The 18,814-nt window shown below is 41.2% G+C and overlaps 1 protein-coding gene across 2 annotated transcripts; it reads right to left on the reverse strand.

Moving 5' to 3' along the window:
* Nucleotides 1-5,955: 5,955 nt before the first annotated feature.
* Nucleotides 5,956-18,568, reverse strand: sec14l1 (SEC14-like lipid binding 1). 2 transcript variants are annotated; one of them, XM_075453698.1, is made up of 16 exons: nucleotides 18,387-18,568; nucleotides 17,969-18,050; nucleotides 15,517-15,666; nucleotides 14,388-14,519; nucleotides 13,880-14,008; nucleotides 13,524-13,743; nucleotides 13,051-13,160; nucleotides 12,065-12,254; nucleotides 11,638-11,726; nucleotides 11,461-11,531; nucleotides 11,194-11,365; nucleotides 10,442-10,576; nucleotides 8,682-8,816; nucleotides 8,230-8,481; nucleotides 7,882-8,060; nucleotides 5,956-6,715 (listed from the first exon to the last, which is right to left on the reverse strand). In XM_075453698.1, exons 2-16 carry the CDS (start codon nucleotides 18,029-18,031, stop codon nucleotides 6,610-6,612), a joined length of 2,133 nt encoding a protein of 710 aa, XP_075309813.1. In that variant the 5' UTR covers nucleotides 18,032-18,050; nucleotides 18,387-18,568; the 3' UTR covers nucleotides 5,956-6,609. The 2 variants fall into 2 exon arrangements, with proteins under 2 accessions (XP_075309813.1, XP_075309814.1); XM_075453699.1 differs by having other exon boundaries at nucleotides 18,349-18,568.
* Between the last annotated feature and the right edge of the window lie 246 nt (nucleotides 18,569-18,814).

Below are 18,814 nucleotides of genomic sequence, written 5' to 3' on the forward strand. Positions count from 1 at the left end.
CTTGTGGTATTTTCTTTTATGCCAAAATTCCCCTATACGGAAACCCACTCACATACCAATCACAGATGCTGGCTTTTATTCTTACACTCTGTAAGCTTGATGCTCGCGCTGCTCTTTAACCCAGAAGAGAAAGCATACACACACACACACACGATTTCAGCTTCACTTCAACCCAATCTTAAGTGAGTCAGAGTGTAACTGACGCAAAGACAAGCTATGCTCACTGATAATGGCGCGCCGGGAGCCATGCATGCTATGATCTCTAAATCTTTTAATGTTATATATTGTAGATGATGAAATTCCTACCCGTCATTACTTCTGACAGACTCGGTCTCTCTGAGATGCACTTTTGTTACAGAGGTCGGCAGTCCGCACAACTAAGGGTTTTAGAAAGAAAAGACAACTCTGGTTGAATAAAGAATAAAACATCTGAAATACCAGCACTCACTGTAAGAAAGTAGTCCAGTCTGATAGTGGACAAAGATCAAAGCAGGCGCTTTTCAACTAGAAGCCATCATCAGTGTTTGGCTGAAACGCATCCACATTTCCCATTATTATAATGAATTACTTTATTACAGGGAGTGTTGGCATTTCCCATCATCCCAATCATGTTACTGACCTGTTGCTGAGTAACCAAGTTCAGCCTTTGCCATGGGACCTGATGAAGTAATCTGAACAGGGCAAACTCCACTAAATAAAACAGGAAGCAAGGCAACCAAGGTGCAGGATGTGAATTTATGGCAAGAATTGAAAGAAAACAGAAAACACAGTGAACCTAATAAAGCAAGAACAAAACAAAACTCACAGATCATGACAGTGTTTTGTTACACCTCAGCCAACTTTTTTGAAACGTGTTGATTGTTCTAAACTTTTCTTTTGTTTTTGGCTATTTTCTGCTTTTAAGCACACCAAGCAAGGAAGTGTTTCAAGTATTTTTTTGCAGTATTCATCCTGCAGACCCTGTTAAATGTATTTATGTTGCTCTGAAATCTCAGTGAACTTTCCCGCATTAATGCTGCCATGACAGTAGCAAGCTTTGCAAAGACCACTGATACAAGCCCATACCATCACAGAGCCCGGCTTCTGGACTTGTTGCAGATAACAGAGAGTCCTTTTTGGTCTTTGGCCTGGAGCACAGAATGTCCATTTCTTCCCCAAAAGATCTTGAAAACTGACTGTTGTAACCTAAATACATGTTTTCACTGTGTGACGGTCCATTCCAGATGCCTCTGAGCCCAGAGAAGGCGACTTAACAGAGTTAAAATAGGCTTAATTTAGCAAAGTACGCTTTTAAGTCCCAACTGTGAGTGTAAATCTGTTTTGTAGTGGTCTTTTATATATGTTTTTTGTTTTTGGAATGTATTGCAGGCCTGGAAATTCAAAAATGGATGTGTAGGATGTGTAGTTGGATGACCTCGATGTGACAAATGACAAACAATCTTTGGTTCATTCGGTCTGCAATGAAATGAAAGTCTAAGCAAATGTAAGAATCTCTGTGTTTTTTGTTTTTGTTTGTTCATTTGCTTCTTCTCCATCCTTCTCACCCATATTCAACTTGTAATTTTAGCTGTCTGGTCTTGTGGTGAAAAAAAGAATTAGGAAAAATGGAAAAATGTATTTCTGTACACTAGTTGTTTTTTTTCTATTTTTCTTTCTTTCTTTCTTTCTTTCCTTCCTTTTTTTTTTTCTTGTGACACCCAACTCAGATTCAGAGTAACGTTTGACAGAGGAAAGTTTATTTTTGTGCCTGTGCCAGAGAAAGTATGTGTCTTGCAGGTCTAATGCAGTAGCCACAGTACACAGAACTACTTTTCAGCAAACCATTTTTTTTTCCATTTCTTCATGAAAACAAATTGTGAGGTTTATAATTGAAGTAAGTGTGTAATTGTGTCTGTATGTAACTCAACTGCCAGTAAACTGACTTACTTTTGTGTCCACATCTGTGAATAAATAGATAAGAAGAATCTGTATCAACAAAGTGAGAGAAAGTTGCATTCCATTACACAAATCAATGAATTTATGTTTTGTGACAGTTTTACGATTGTGTTGAATTTGCAGAAACAAAAAGTCAAACTCATTGTCGCGACTATTCTGCAAACTGCCCAACTGACAGAGATGTCTCTTGGTGTCTGGTTTTCCTCCTGTATTGATGCACACACAGAAGGCCTTTTAGATTGATCAAACTTCTTCTCAAGCAATCAGTTTTGAGATATTACCAGTGACCCAGTGCAAGTTGGCTAAGCTTGTCATTCTGTCCAAACAAGCGAGCAAGCGGACAAATGAACGTGTTCCCACTGTAACATTTAAGCAGGGCGGGCCCATAGTGACCTGCACAGTTCAGTGCCCTTTTGGAGCGAGAGCAATGGAAATGTCCACTATGGAAGTCAGTCAGCCAAGAAAATACCAAAGAAATAAAACTGGCTCTGATGTTCGGAAACCGATGAAAACAACAGATGACTTAAGCAGCACCCCGACAGTCCATCGCGCAGGAGGCCAGAACACAGAATCTGCCTTAAATTAAAGCAAGATTGATGGCGTCTCTTGTTGCAGCATAAAATAAAAAAAGAAAATCGATGTTGGAAGATTTGAGAAATGGTATGAGGCATCAGAGATAAATAGACGTGACTGTATCTATTTGTTTGTGGACATATTAATCAGGCCTCGTAGTACATCAAGTCAGGAAATGAATCCTCACGTAGCCGATGTGAGATTAGTGTAACGGACAGGACCTTGATTCAGGAGGAGGAAGACGCGTGCACTGTTTTTCAGGTTGCACACATCACACCGCAGCTACACAGCCATTCTAGATGCACTCTTGTTCTGAGACAGTGTTGGACAACGTTTCTCCTCCAGTGCATCAAGCCTCCAAAAATAATTTAGTGCACTAATCCAGAGCTCTCCTTTTCAATTAGTGGGAAGGTCAAGATTGTCAGAAGGAAGCAAATGAACCACGGCTTAAGTTTTAATGAGGCTGTACACTACAGGGAGACTCTACAAGCGTATGTTTGAGGGGATTTTCTTTTACATGATCAAATCCAATTAGAAAGACCCCATTTGCCCCAGTGCCATTTGATGGATGGAAAGAATTGGAAAACGATAGGTAGTTTACAAGCGATGTTCAGCTTGAACTTAGTACAGTGCCGTTGTGCTTTGGGTCACTCTTGGCTTCCATTTAAGTTTCTGTTTCATCAGTTCTTTCGGAAAGAATACAGGGGAGTGATGCATGGATCTTTGTTCTCAAAAGTGCAGCCTCCCTAATTTGAAATGTATTTCACTCTTACTCTTCTATTTATTGAGATGTAAATACAAAAGGAAACACTAACAACCAACCCTGTGTTATCAATCCCCATGCCATAGTCTGGTATTTTTGAGAAAAGGTAATTTATTATCATCTTTATATTCCCAGGGAGGGCTGAGATGTTCGTATCTGCAACAACAAGCCTGAGACTATTCCAGTGAAGTCGTGTTTCTGCCTGCTGCTCACCAAAGACTTAAGAGATCTAGCCTTCTCAGCTGCAGTATCATTTGATACTGATGTTAATTTGCTCCTCGATGCACTCACTCAGACATAATGGTGGGAAAGTTCACTCGGCCCGCAGCTTATTTGGAATGTTAAAGCAGGATTCAAGTGAGGTATTGCAGATAGGATCTCTAGAGGTTTCTTTCTTCAGAGACAAAGTCCAGGTAATCTTGTTTTTATCAAATCTGTGATGCTGAGCAGTGCAACCCGGCTGCAACAGCAATGAGGTGTTGAAGTGCAAGATGGGGAATTTTTCTCCTGAGATTTTTCTACATGAGCAACTGTTCTAAATGGTCGTACAAACTCTGAGGGAGGAGAGACACTGCATCTCGTGTTGTGCACAAGGAGACAGGTTTAAGGCATGTGTAACAAGTAGCAGTTTTCAGTGATTGGGATTAATCTACAATACCCCCTCCTATGAAAAGGTTATTAACAATCTCAGTTTTCAAAAAGTCGAGTGTGTTAAATGAAAATAAAAACAGAATGCAATTGTTTGTCAATCTCATTAAACAAATATATTCATAACAGAACATAAAAGACAAATAAAATGTTTGAAATATATTTTGTGAAAAGTCACAATTTGATGACACCAACATGTTTCAAAAAAGTTGGAAGGAGGGCAAAAAAAAGTCAAGAAAAGTGATTGGTACCAGAACAAAACATTTGGAGGAACGTGTTGCAACTAATTAGAATGATTGGCAACAGGTCTGTAACATGATAGGGCATGAAAAGAGCACTCTGAAGAGGCAAAGTCTCTTAGAAGTAAAGAAAGGCTGAAGTTCAGCGATCCACAAAGAGCTCTATACTGTACCAATTGTGCTGCAATTGCAGAGAAAGTTTCCTTAGCATCAATTCTAAATATCTTTAATATTCCACCATCAATACATATCATCATTAAAACATTAAGACGAATCTGCAGAAATGTCTGTGCACAAGGGAAGCAGCCGAAAATCAATATCGGATGTCTGTGATCTTTGGGTCCTCAGCGCATAATAGTGATTCTATTATGGGAATCACTGCATGAATTGAGGAATATCTAATGAGGAAAAATGAGAAAAAAAAAAATCATTGTGTGTAGACACAAAGAGGCCATATGTGAACATGATCCAGAAAAAGTGACATTTCTCTGGGCCAACTGAGGCAAAGTGGAAAACTGTCAAATCGACAAATATAAATCTGACATTTTTAGAAAGTAGTGGACACCGTGTCTGTTAGACTAAAGAGGAAGAAGACCACAGAATCTTGAGCAGCTCCAGCAACTCAGTCCTCAGATGTTTGCAGACTGTTGTTCAAAGAAGGGATGCGACACAGTGGTAAATATGGGCCTGTCCCATCATTTCCTCGATGTGTTGCTGCCTTCATATTCCTCATGCAATAGCAAAATGTCTTCTTTTCAATATTTAATATGTTTTTGTATGTTCTGCTGTGATATTATGGTATTGGTTTATGAGATGTCCAAATCACTGAATTTTGTTTTCATTGACATTTTACACAGCATCAAAACTTTATTTTGAATTGGGGTTGTAGATGAATTGCCTGCGGAATTCCACTGCTGATATATTATGTGGTTTATTCCAGACATTCTTTTATCTGGCTTGAGGAAACTGGATGAAAATAGTTTGTCTATTTGCCATTCAGCGTGTTAAAAAACACTCAATTCCTCAGAGGACATCGGACACTTTGCAATTTTGGCTTAAAGACTGACCTACTTGTGATTAAGTTGGTAAACGTATCATTTCTCCCTCTTGAAGACAAACTGTAATAACTTCCTTTCTTGACTCATGTCCATCACCGGATGAAATCTTTAATCACACGAGTGCTTGAGGGAAATACTGTAGGTCAGCTTGAATCTCTTCACAAGGTTGTGTCAAGTCAATCAAACTTGGCTACATGTAGGAATACATTTGTACACAGAACCAGATGTTACATGTGTGATAGACATAGTTTTCAAGCCTCAGAAGAGCAATGAGCTATACGATGCTATCATTTGTGTGAACAACGCAGGTCGTAAGAGGTCATTAGCTTCTGGCAAAGTCGATGCGCTTCCTCTCCCGAGCAATCGTGACACACCAGCAGGAAGTGAGGCTCGTATTCAGTCAGGCCCTCTCCGGAAACTCAATCCGCCAGATGTTAAATTGCACCGGGACGAGCAGAAATATGACACAAGTTTGCAAACAGACAAAGGAAGAAGAAGAAAAAAAAAAAAAAAAGCACAGAAAAATTCAATTAAGCTTTAGCTGGAAGCATCTGATAAGTTCATGGAAATTAAAGTTTTATGTAAATCAGTTGTCTGCCTGGTCCCGCGCCAGATCACAAGAGACTGCGCTATCTTGCATTCAAATTAGCTGCTTCAGATAACTCAGCAGCTATGCCTAACAAGCGAAGGAAAAAAATACAAAACAACAAAAACATAATTACATCAAATCCAGAGTGGGTTGTATTTTTGAAAAATAATTTATTCTTAACACCTCAACGATAGTGAAAGAAAAAAGGAGATTAACTATGATTATTTGCCATTACTTCTCCAGTCAGCACTGACATAACAGCCGCTCGGCTCGTCAAAACTTCTGGCACAAAGACGCACACAACAATATGTAACACTGCAATAAATGTATTTATTTCAATAACTCTTCTGATATCCAAGAGACCAAATGAGGTGTGTGAGTTAAACCAAGAGCTGAGCACACTGCAGATCTGACACCGGTTCTAGTCACAGAGCACACTGACATCTTGTGGACAATGACAGCAGCACCACAAGAAAAAGCTCCACCGTGCCAATGAGTCTCTTTTTAATTCTTATCACTCATCTAAAACTGCTGTTTGCCATGTATATCCTTCGTTTTCTGTAATGCTTGGTACAGGTCTTCTTCTATGTATTAATGACGACATTGTTCTCTAACACCAATGAAACTTCACAGATCCACTCAAAACATAATACTTACACTTGTCTCACCATCAATTGTTATATTTAGTTCAAAGTGTTTATCGGTGAGTCTAAAACAAGTGTCTCTGAAGGCATAAGGCACTTGAAGGACTGATTGTTAGTGAGTTTCAGTCACTGTTGCCTTTGGACACCTGCTGCACTGATGCTACCTTGAAATAGTGGAGCTGGCATGCGATTGGCTCGAGGAAGTTGTAGCAGCACTTAGCTGTGAGAAACCACTCTGACAAGACTCCAGACTGGTCATGGATCCCCTAGAAATAATAATAATACGAGGAGAAAACAAATGTTAATGCTCACATATGGTTCATTCCCATCTGTTACAAAGCCTTTTAATCCCAGTGGAAAGCAGGATAATGTGCAACAGAAAAAGTTCCTGTTTGTCTTCGAAACACACAGAAAACCAATCACAGCTAGGGCTGTCGCGGTGAGGGAATTCCTACCACGGTGACTCATAGCCGCTCAACAGCGCGGTATGCGGTGATATCGCATTTTTGTTCATTAGGCTACTTTCCACGACACGCAATGTTAGATGAAAATGGAGCGCATAATCCGTCTTTTTTCCCCAGCGGTTCTGACATTTCACTTTGCTTTGCCTGTCATTTACTCGCTCACAGACCAACATAGCGGAGATCAAGCAGCGCATACCCCAGTTCTGCAACATTGTTGCCAGTGCCACATGGCAAATATCAACATTGTTGCAGACCTGCGCACGTTTCGTTTAGTAATGACGGAGAAAAACGAAGCAGATCAGTGCAGCAGTTGAGCTCAAGTGTCCGGGATACAGTTTTTTGGGTTGGTTGGACTGCCCGCCGTCCAACCAACCCAAGCTGAACTTTAACTGTTTCCGCGAAGTTGTTAGAGCTTATTTCTGGCACGGCACATTTTTTAAATGTTTTTTTTTTTTTTTTTTTAAATAGGCCTACAGGCCCTAAAACTTAAAAGTTAAGGAACATGACTGATATCAAGTTACTCACTGATGTTTCCTGGAAAGCATGGCCCTTGACCAATTTATGCAATGATGGTGCATGTGTGTTTTATTGAGGGAACACCTTAAGATAGATAACAAACGCGTTTCTGTCGTCTTTATTTTCACCAAAGATGACGACAGAAACGCGGCACCTCGCTGTGTTAATGTGTTTCTCCTGCCTTGCGGGGAATATACAATGTATCATTATTACTGTGCTGGCTTAAAAAAAGTATCAGTTCTGTCAGTCGCTTTGTATCTACTGTGCAGTCTTAAAAACTCTTTTAGTTTCTCGAGTTGTTCTGCGCGTGCAAGGGGGCGTGCGGTGGTGGCCTGGACACGCACCGCGGAGGTCCTCTCAGCAGCCCTAATCACAGCATACGTCTTCCAAGGATCCACACAAGAGAAGTAAGCGATACAAGGAGCAGAGCTCAGCAGCATAAATAAACCTACCTGAAGTCGTGCGAGGCCAGCACCTCGGTGTAGTACATGATCTTGCACTTGTGGGAGGAAACCTGCAAGGAGGCCAGCACATCATCCACACGAGGCAGGCTGGAGGCAGCGCAGGCTGCAGAGCTGTGGAAGCGCCACTGGAGGATGTAGAAGCCAGGCCAGCGCGTTATGTGGGAGCCCTGTTCAAAAATATAAATAAATGAATAAAAAATAAAAATAGGGGGGAAATCTGCATGATGAAGCTCTTTGATGCAACAAACAGGGACAAACAAGGCTCAGTTACAGCTGAAAGAAGAGTAGACGGATCTAAATGACTCCTTTTTATACGTCCGGCATTTCTGCTCTCACCTGTACACTCTCTCCCTCCCTGCAGGGGAGGGCCTTCTCCACCATGCTGTAGTCCTGGCCCAGCACCCAGCTCTTATCTATCAGCTGGGCATTAAAAGCTCCGAGGGAGGTGATGCCGTGAGCTGCCAGAGTGTCCTTCTTTTGAGGCTGAGGTGCTCTTTTGGAGTGGTAAATGTTGAAGATCACGTCTCCCTTAGACACGTCAAAGTCCCAGGTGATGACGGAGGACGCTTCTGTGATCTCAATCAGCATCTGGACAAGGATGCGAGGAGATCAGAAACACGAGAGGAACAGACTGCACTCGCGCGAGCATGCAATGCCAGTTATTTTTCAGTTGGTGGCAGCCTTACCCAGAGCATAAGATCAACTGAGTGAAAGGAACCAAGCAAACTTCTCACACTTAAATAAAAGAGTGAGGCTAGCCTAACACATGGTCAGAGCTGAGAATGCACCTCATAGGGAGCTCCCTTGAAGATGTTGGCACTCTTATAGATGGAGTCAGTCAACAGGCAGTGTTCTTCACTCTCCAGCTCCTCTGCAGTCCTGTACTGAGATTTGGGGACCATACCCCCCTCGGGGATGTCACACTGGATAAGATAAAACAAAAAGAAGTCACATTACTAGAATATAAACATGTGATACTATCTGTAGAGGTGGCTTTTTTGACAGACGTAACATCTGCACAGGAAAATGTTCAGTGCTTTTGGTGCATTCTCTTTGTCAATAGTTAAGTCATTTGTTGAGTTATGAGAAATAATTCAGTGGAAAGTTTCAGAGGCCGCATGTCGCTCAATTACGAACTTCATGTTGCAAACAAGTAAAGATTTTAGTGAGTGACTTTTCAGAAAACTTTGCATTTTGTCCAGTGATAACCTGTTATTTCATGGTGTGCAATGTCTGACTCAACTGAGGCAAGCCATCTGTTGTCTGAGCAGCGCGTATATTCTGTTCCTATCCAATAAGACTTTCCGGACAACAACAGACACAAGCTTCCCATCCAGCATTCCTTCACCACAAAACAACACATGGTGAAGAGCTCAACTAACCTGAGTGAATTCACGCAGTCTGTCGACTGCATTTCTAACAATCTTGTCTCGAAAAAGACTGTCTCGCCGTGCGGAACGGAAATGAAATACAGTGAAAAACAAATCATTCGAAACACTCCATTTAACTGAAAACAGAACAAAAACATAAAACCACGAGCTGAAGCTGAGAAATGCAGTTTTGAAAAAGATATTTTCATTCTGAATTTGAAAAGGGAAACTAAGTTCTGGGAAAGTTGAACAACAAAAAAAAAAAAAAACACCCCAGAACAAACCAGATTAATGGGCAATTGGTTTGTTACAGAGCATATCAGAAAGGCTCAAACTGAGACCCACTACTGCGGCGTGTCATACCTGCACGCCTGGCGACACAATAAATGTGGGCTGTGGTGACTTTAATTGCAAGTTCCCCATCGTAGCTGTCCTTTTTTAAACTTTAAAAATGCAGTTTGATCAGCTATAATATCTATATAATAATAATAATAATATATAATATATAAATAAGCAGCAGAACAAAGTGATCAGTAAGAAGGCCACCACATGCCTGCTCTTTTTAATATTCCTTCATCTTATACCTCAGTAGCAACGGTACAATGCAGGTACCAAAGGATGTCAGCAGGTGGCACTGTTGCACTATTTAGTAGGATTTCATGTGCACTTAGACCAAGGGACATAATTACTCCTACTATCGTAAAAGTAATTGTATTGCACAATAAAACGTTTGCCACAGAGATGCACTCAGCCACATTAAGACATTAGTTTAAACTTGTTAGTTCACACACACTGCTTTAACTTGGGTTCTCAGCAGAAGAGCAATCACCAGACAATTTGTTTCTGTGATGAGGGGACTGTGGGTCGTATATATATCTTGGGTTATTTCACAACCTCAACAATTCTGTCCTCATCCACTTCACGAATGTTGCAAATGCTGTCATAAAAGCAAAGAGGATGAACTACAAACAGGATGCAGAATGTAGGTTACTGGCATGTAACAAGTGGACATAACTGCTGCGACTTTCCAACTTGTTATCAGAGTACAGTTCAAAAGTCAACATCTGAGGGGTTAAATTGGTCATCTGTGAAGTTTGTATGTAACTAAACTGGTTACCGGCTAAAGTTATCCACTGTCTGCAATGTGAATAATATTCCAATGAGCAAATGAACCTCACCATGGACTCCCCTCGAAGAAAATCAGGGATGATCTCCCTGTCGATATAGTCTACTAAGCCTCCTGGACCCTGGTAGTCGTTTCCAGCGTAAACAAGGAATTTTTTACGGGTGTTCTCATCAATCAGGGGACTGACCTGGAAAAAATACAACGGTCAATCAGAGAAAATGCAAAAAGGCAGCGGGGTCACTTATATGAACTGTAAAAACCTAATCATTCATGTATGTAGAATAAAGCGGTCGGCTGGTTGATGGTGTAACCTAGCCCCCCCGTGTCTGTATTTACTCAAATTCTCTATATCCAACTGTAATTTTGTTCTTTCACATCTCCAGGATCCAACTGTTAGAGCCCAGAATAACACTGACCCATCTTATGCATCAGCTGTGTACTACTTTCAGTGTTTCTATTCTTGTTATGGTTGACTATCATACATCTGTGTACATAAATTACCGCTCATCTGTAGCTCTTTGTTTAACGCCGTTATTATCCTGCTCTACTTCTCTATTGCTTTGGCAATAATGTCTCCCATGTGGATCATTCTCAGCATATCACACGGCTGTAATTATCTCTTTTTGTCAACATTTGATTGGTCTGCTTTTCCTCCCCGTTTCTTCTTTGTAGCTCGCTCATGTCTGTAATCTCTATCTGGACTGTCTGAACTCACAATTTCATGTATTATTCTACCAGGAAGCGAATAATAGAAATCACGTTAATGGTGGCACGTCAAACGCAAGCAGAGACATTTGTTCTTACCAAGGTCCACAAGACTGGAAAAACCCTGGGTGCACGCACTATAAGTAGGCGACCCAAAGTCTCGGGGTAATTGGCCTCGACCACCTCGATTATTCTCAACAGAGCCTTAACTCCTGGTCTCCACAGGTGACGCATGTTTAGACCCTCCAGGTCCACCAGGCACGTCCAACAGCTGACCAACAAATATGAATACACATCACATTACTGTATGCTGCATGCGAGTAGATGCACACCCCTAAAGATCAACATACAGTCATATCCAAGTACCTGATGGGACGACCATAAACTCTGGTGTTCTCTTCACAACGCCTCAGTCCCTCCTCGATGATGGACAGAACCTGCGTCACAGAGCAGTCGCATTAATGCTCTGAACATATGTTAAATGAAAACAAAAAACTATGCACACACGCAAACACATAAATCTTGTCCATGTGCTCGTGTCACCTGTCTCAGAAGCACCTCCTCTCCCAAAGCTCGCACCAAGCCCTTTGTGTCCATTTGACCCAGACGCAGCACATATAGCGGGCGGCCATCTAAACAACACATTATACTCTGCTGAGGACCAATCAAAGAGAAACTCACTCTGCACAAGAAAACAAAATAAGCTGTGACAATGTAATCAATAGTAACGTTTATCGGAGCCTTTGCACGTATTTAGTTTCAAAAGGTATTAATTTAGCAAGCAGACATTCAAAGCGCTCGATCTTAGCTATGATCTGTTAAAAGCAAGGGCTGATGTTCAAACAGGGAGTTATGATAGATGGTGCTCCGACCTCTCAGTCAATAATTAACCGGCCGACACTGTACAGATATACAAAAATCAAACTTTCTGCCTTTTTTCCATTCATTGGTGCTTGTTTACGTTCAGTACCTCTGTCGTGGTGGTGCCATCCTCCAGTGAAATAATCCTGAAGCAGCTGTGGACTGTCCCATGTGTCCAACAGAAAATCCACCTGGTGCTGCTTCCTCCAGGTAAGCGATTGGCACAAAAACTCCCTGCCCTTGTCGATGTTGAAATCTCTGGCCCTGAGGAAGCGCAGCACGTGCTGATCCTTTGGAATCTGTACACAAAGACCCAGATTCAGTGTTCTGCACAGTTCCAGTTCCAGATAAATGCAAATGAATGCCTTTACCAACATATGCTCATCCAGTTAATGTGGTCTACAGTACTACATACACATATACAGTTAACGTTAGAACTACTTATGCCCAAGCCAGATTTTTTATTTGTTTCACCAATAGATACGGTCTATTCTTGCAGGAAATGGTGAGAATCTTCCAACAAGACGATGATCCAAAACATACAGTCACACCAGTCAAGACTGAATCCAGACCTGAATCCCATCCATTATGCGGAGGGAACTAAAGTCAGTGCTGATAACAAGGAATTTTACCAACCTGGTTAAAAACAGTTTACAATCTCAGAGGAGAAAAGCCAAAAACATGCTTGAAACTGTAAGAAATTTCAGTCATGACAAACAAGCTCTTGTCATTAATAATTTAGAATTAAATCAGCATCTAGCTTTAGAAAAAATAAAAAGGACAAGAGGAAGGAGGCAGAAAATGTCAAAGCTTGTTCGAGGTTTTTAAATTTACATTCTAAATCAATGTCTAATGACTAATATTTGCTAGTCATGAAGTCTAATTTCTAGCCAGACTAAACCTAATTGTCAAATAAAAGTTGACTACAAATCAAAATTTGACTTAAGCATGTACAATTTCATGTTAAAATGTTGTCTGAATTTGAATAAAGTATGGAGGGAACAGCTGAGTAGAAGTGAAGGTTGTGTGAGGCTCTTGGAAATGAGTGTGTCGTGCACATAAATGTCCAAACTGCATTATCTGTGTATGTGTCACCTTGCCCTTGTGGGTTTCCTGTAGCCACTGTCGTAGTCGAATAAGACAGCTCTCCTGCAGAGGCGTTAAATCACCTAGGTAACGTCTGATGTAGTCAGCATCCAACTTGTCTACAGGCCAAAGCACATTTACAGTGTAAAGTTAGCACATACTGCATGCATCACATAGAGATGTCTAATACTCTGCATTATGCGATTTAATTTCAACACCAGGGAAAATGATTAAGCGGGCAGTGAGATGATTGAGATAAAAGTGAAGCCTTTAGCTTGCATGATCTGATGAGATAGTTTGACTTAAAATGTTGGTTCCATTTGTTTCAAATCTTATTTTGATTTGTGTGAAGTTGTAAAACTAACTCGGTCGCCTAACAAAGACACAAGGCATTTTGGTATTCTTCGTTTTTTTAAACTGCTCTTGTGTTCCGTGTGTTAGCTTCTCTCGTACTCCACTAAAACTAGTGAGTGCACACTGACCGTCGGGCGAACCGGCCACGAGCTCTGTGGGACCGCCCGCTTCTCTACCAGGCGGCCCATCCTTGCCGCTGTTCACTGGGATGGCTCTGGCAGTGGAGGGGGGCGGCAGCCGGGGCCTTCCAGCCACACTGCTGGATTCAACAGGGGGAGTCCAACGTGGGATGTAAGTTACTCCTTCTTCCTCCAGCTCTCTGAGGTAGTACTCAATTATTTCTTTACCCTATTAGATTTGAAAGACACAAGAACTTAAGACCATTTTTTTCCCCGGGGGGGGTGGGTATATAGTATTAGCAAAAGAATATTGTAAAAACGTTTAATGATAGATATGGACAAACAGTCAATTTTTATATACCGACCTTATTGATATTACTAGCATACTGTTTCATTGCTAGCTTCTCTGCTGTGCTCTCAAAACCAAAAAAGGATTTAATGTCCAGACTAGCCGTTTGTTCAAAGCACGTCCAGTCCTGATTCTCTGGATGAACCTGAAGAGGAAGACAAAAAAAAGAGGTTAGTCTGGACTTTACTTTAATTCAGTCTGTTGTAAGTCACTGAAAAGTACAGAAGCAGAGGCTGAATCGAATCCTTTTTAATCAGGCTTGCTTTTATTGGAGTGACTAACAGGCATGACACTAACTTTTAAAAACTGGTGACAATATGGGGGCCTGGAGAACACCGTGGGATAATCTTAAGATAAACAATTCAAGCATCACGTATTCTTAATGCCTTTAGGAGGGGCTATGTATCACCCACTAGCCACAAGGATTTGTAAAAGTGATACAGGAAAACAATAAAACAAGTACAACAACAAAGAAATCAACCTCTGTAGCTTCCTGAGCACAAGGACTATTATGTTTGACTCACCGAGTAACTGCAGCACTCATAGACAATGACTCTGTTAGAAAAGGTCTCATTGCGGACCTCGATATGGAGGGTCCTGTCTCTGCGGTTCAGGGTGTTCTTTTGGATGAAATACAGATAGTCCACACCTGCAATCTACATGCAGAGGAAAAAAAAAAAAAAAAAAAAAAAAAAAAAAGTTTGCTGGACTGTTTTAAAGGATAAGATCGTTTTTTTGACATTGGGCCCTTGATTTCACATTATAACATGATGTTCTACTCACCCCTGCTTGTTGTTGGTCATTTGGAGCTGTTCTGAAGATATTCGCGAGGCGTCTGGCTGCTCTCTTGAGATATTCGGCCATGAAACGGTTTCCTATGGGCAAGCTTATACAGGCACAAACTATGCTGTTTATAATTTATTAATTACTGTACACTAGCACTGATAACGTGGAGGTGCGTCGCTTACTTAAAAAAATCCGGGTTACTAATTTTGAATTTTAGCCGAATGAATAAATAGGCAGCAGGTCTGTGGGCTGTCTGTGGCAGTAGCACGACGATGACGTCAGTAACACCCACTTTACGACAAAAATTCAAAATTACAGTAACCCGGATTTTTTTAAGTAAGCGACGCACCTCCACGTTATCAGTGCTAGTGTAGAGTAATTAATAAATTATAAACAGCATAGTTTGTGCCTGTATAAGCTTGCCCATAGGAAACCGTTTCATGGCCGAATATCTCAAGAGAGCAGCCAGACGCCTCGCGAATATCTTCGGAACAGCTCCAAATGACCAACAACAAGCAGGGGTGAGTAGAACATCATGTTATAATGTGAAATCAAGGGCCCAATGTAAAAAAACCGATCTTATCCTTTAAGAGTAAACACACTAAGTGAACATTCTGGATGCCACAGCAGAGCTGCACTGGATTCTAATGTTTTATCCACACACATGTACACACATTGGTGAAAAGAATTCCTGTAATCAAATGCCACAAAATACCACCTGATTACCACCTCTCTTGACACAGGTTTAATGAGCATTCTTATTTATGTTTGTCAGAACAAACAATCTGATTATATCAACGGTCTCGATTATTTCGTGGCACACGAACTCTGGCCTTTGCTCTGTGGAAGCTCCAATCAGAAGTGTACCCGTTTGAGGAGTCGAGGGGCCTCCACATCGATCGTGCAGCGCCTTTTCGTTACAATCACAGAACCGTCTTCATTTGGAGTCTGGCTGATGATCTCACTGTCCACGAACACTGGGATCAACGAGCACTTTGGGAACCTCCTCACATAAGCCTGAAAGGAAGAAATTGACATGAGAAAAGTCTCTCCTGCTCCTCCGTATTTCTTTTTTTCTACAAAGGTTGTTTTCTACAACTTATTGCAGTGTGGGCTTTATGAGCCCTCTGTTTGGACAGGAAAGCTGCGTGGATGTACCATTACAATGAGGTCACACTACATTTTTCGCTTACTGAATAGAGCAGCAACATCTGATTTCTACGTCAGGTGAGGATGCATTAAAATTTTATGGCTTGTGCACAGCATCAAGCTCCAGCTGTGCCGGCCTTTACAAGCAGTGATTCCCCCCCCCCCTTGCTTTACAGCCCAAACCATACGGCCATCTGTCCCAATTTGCTCAGGGCTCACCTGTCAATATTGACCGAGTCACTGAACAGGCAGGATCAGCAGCAACAGCTGTGTGTCTTTGGAGCTTGCAAAGTTTCTAATGACAAACCATAAAAAAACTTAACCAAGGGCAGGGATGGAACTAAACTTTTATGTGGATAGCTGCCTCTTGTGCCATATCAGTAATAATAAATGTTTTGCCGTTTTGGTGGAACGGCAGAACGGTGAGATTTGGCATGCATAAATTAAGCCTAGTTGTCAACAAAGATTTTAAAAGACTTGAACAGCTACACTGTGTTGTTGGACCTAGACTCGTCGCTCCGAATTCACACGGTCTTTCATCAATATGGGCACAAAAACACACAAGCCCCTATGGCACAGCTTAGGAGCAGTCAAATCAATGAGGTGAAATTAGTCACCGAGGAAATGAACAAACTGAAAGGTTACCCCACCTAAAAAAAAGCAGCATCTAAATATCTGTCCGGCCTCTGAATTGTTAACGTAAACAATAATGTGGACAAAAAAATATAGAGGAAAGGTTTCAAGTGTTTAAGCTAAGCAGACCCAGGAAACATTGAGAGAGAAAACAGCAGTTTCTATGTTTCACTGAGTGAATGTGGCTGTGGAGCATAAGCAGACTTCTGTTTCCTTGGATGTTATTGGTTAAATGCAATCCCACCATTTACATGTACCTTTGTGAAGCTACGTAACAGCCAGTCTAATGCATCTCTCCTTTATAGAGGCCTAAAAGGGTCATAAAAAGGTGTCACGAAAGGAACAACCGTGATGTCGATGGGTGCACATTCAGTACTACTTAGGACACTGATTAGGACTGTTAACTGGAGTATAAACTGTCAGTGGCAGGATTAGCCAGGGGCTAATGAGAAAGCTGGAAGATAAATGAAAGCAGCAGAGGTGGTAGACTGCGCACTGAATTCTCTCCTTTATGCTCCGGAGACCTGAATCTTCTCATATGAGCTGTTATTAGGTTTCACAAAAAGACTTATTTTGGGAGCCTTTTCAATGACCTGCGGTGATGCAGTAAGGATTTTAGAACTGTGCTCTTTCACGTGGAAAGCATCCAAATGACCCCCTGCGTGAATGCAAACCCCACAGTCAGTTTCCTTAACTTTGACTGAGCGGTAAAGAAGCCTTAGCGGCAGCATAAAGTGTCACAGCAGCAACCTATTCTTTGCTCCACATATTGCATAAGCCTTTGGCTTAATGTATAACTCAGAAGAACAAGAAACAACACCAAGACTGGAAGAGGGTGAAATCAAACTTCCCATCTTGGAGAAGCACATTTATTTCTCTCTATATATATTTTTTCAGTCTGTCCTACTTTTGCTATGCAGAGTTTTTTTTTTTTTTTTTTGGCTCTTGTGTAACTTTAAAGGACACAATTAAATTTTGCAGGTAAACAGAGCAATATGTTATAAAGGAATACTTCTAATCGGAACCCGGCTCAACGCATTACTGCTGCTGCAGCAAAATTCAAATCTATTTTGGAGTTATATAAATATCGCCAGAGACATTTCTGCTCATGAACTCTGCAACCGGCCTTTCTTATCTTAGCCTCACATCGCCTACAATTAGTCAGCTGTATACAGTTTTAAGAGCAATAGTCAACCCAGCAATATGTTATGTAACCAATAGCTAATTACAATCATACAAAATTATCACTTTTGACCTCTTATAAAGCATCATATGACAAGAAAATAGGATACCCAGAGGTTTAATGAGCTACAGCTACTTCGAAACTGTACAAATATCGTTTGTATGGACATTCAACATCTAAGTTTAATAAGCAACTCTCTCTGCAATGACCCGGCTAATTCACGAAAGCAATAACATAAAAGAGTAGCAAGTAGCTATATTCTGCAAGAAACACTGTGAAATTTAAGTTTGCCACAACTTAAACCCAACGCTGTATGAGAGCTAAGATGGCTCTGGACACAACCACACCACTCACCGCCATTATCAACTCAAACGGGTGCTTGTAGACCCGAACCGGGGACTGGTACTCCTGCACCATCGTTGAAGCTGAGAAAACTCTGTTGAATTACACAGAAAAATCACATGAAACAGCACAGCATAATTGGTCAGAGCAGGATAGCAGGCAGCGTGGACAGCTGTGCTGTGTGTTTGTCGTGAAAAAGTTAGCAAAAAGTGAGCCCAGGAAGGGTCAGTGAAAAGCGAAAGACCATCACATGACCGTCATTTGGACGAGACCACAAGTCTGTGGCATAAACAGCAAGAACAGAAGGACATTTTTAGCACCCACATTCAGATAATCGAAAAACAGAGAAAGATGTAATCGCGTAGGTAATTTGCTACAAGTTTGTTACTCACAACGACAGTGTCCACAGCAATGAAGAGAAAAACCTAACCTGACTCGCGAAGAAGTTCAGTTTCAGACGGAAAATGTTGCCTCACTGAAGCTCTCCGGCATTAAGTATATCCATGGTTTCTTTCAGCTCGGCGAAGAAAGATAACTTCTCTAGAACATTGTGTAGACTTCAGTAGAACGAAAACACTACGTCAGCCGTTAGTCTTCCTGGGAGACAGGCTGTTGACTCCGCCTCTTTTACACAAAAAATATTCTAAATTACAATGCCCCCCCTCCCCCATATATTTATATATATCTATATCTATAGATATATATAAAGAGACATCTCAATCTTTCTCTATATATACCATTTCGAATGCTGTATGTTCATTTATTTATATGTGTTAGTGGTTTTAGTGCTTGGGAGCAGCTGAGCGAAGCCTAGGAGGTGCCACCAGGGACATAAATCAGAATTAACTTCCATATACA

The sequence above is a fragment of the Odontesthes bonariensis genome, chromosome 21 (assembly GCF_027942865.1).
Source record: "Odontesthes bonariensis isolate fOdoBon6 chromosome 21, fOdoBon6.hap1, whole genome shotgun sequence".
Lineage (NCBI taxonomy): Eukaryota > Metazoa > Chordata > Actinopteri > Atheriniformes > Atherinopsidae > Odontesthes > Odontesthes bonariensis.

Bases quoted from the DNA above. Each gene is read 5' to 3' on its own strand.
- sec14l1 (XM_075453698.1), bottom strand. From the start codon at position 18,031: ATGGTGCAGGAGTACCAGTCCCCGGTTCGGGTCTACAAGCACCCGTTT. The intron at 11,532-11,637 runs GTGACACGAGCA...TCTGTGACGCAG, and splicing joins AGGAGGTGCTTCTGAGACAG to GTTCTGTCCATCATCGAGGA. The intron at 10,577-11,193 runs GTAAGAACAAAT...TATTTTTTCCAG, and splicing joins TTCCAGTCTTGTGGACCTTG to GTCAGTCCCCTGATTGATGA.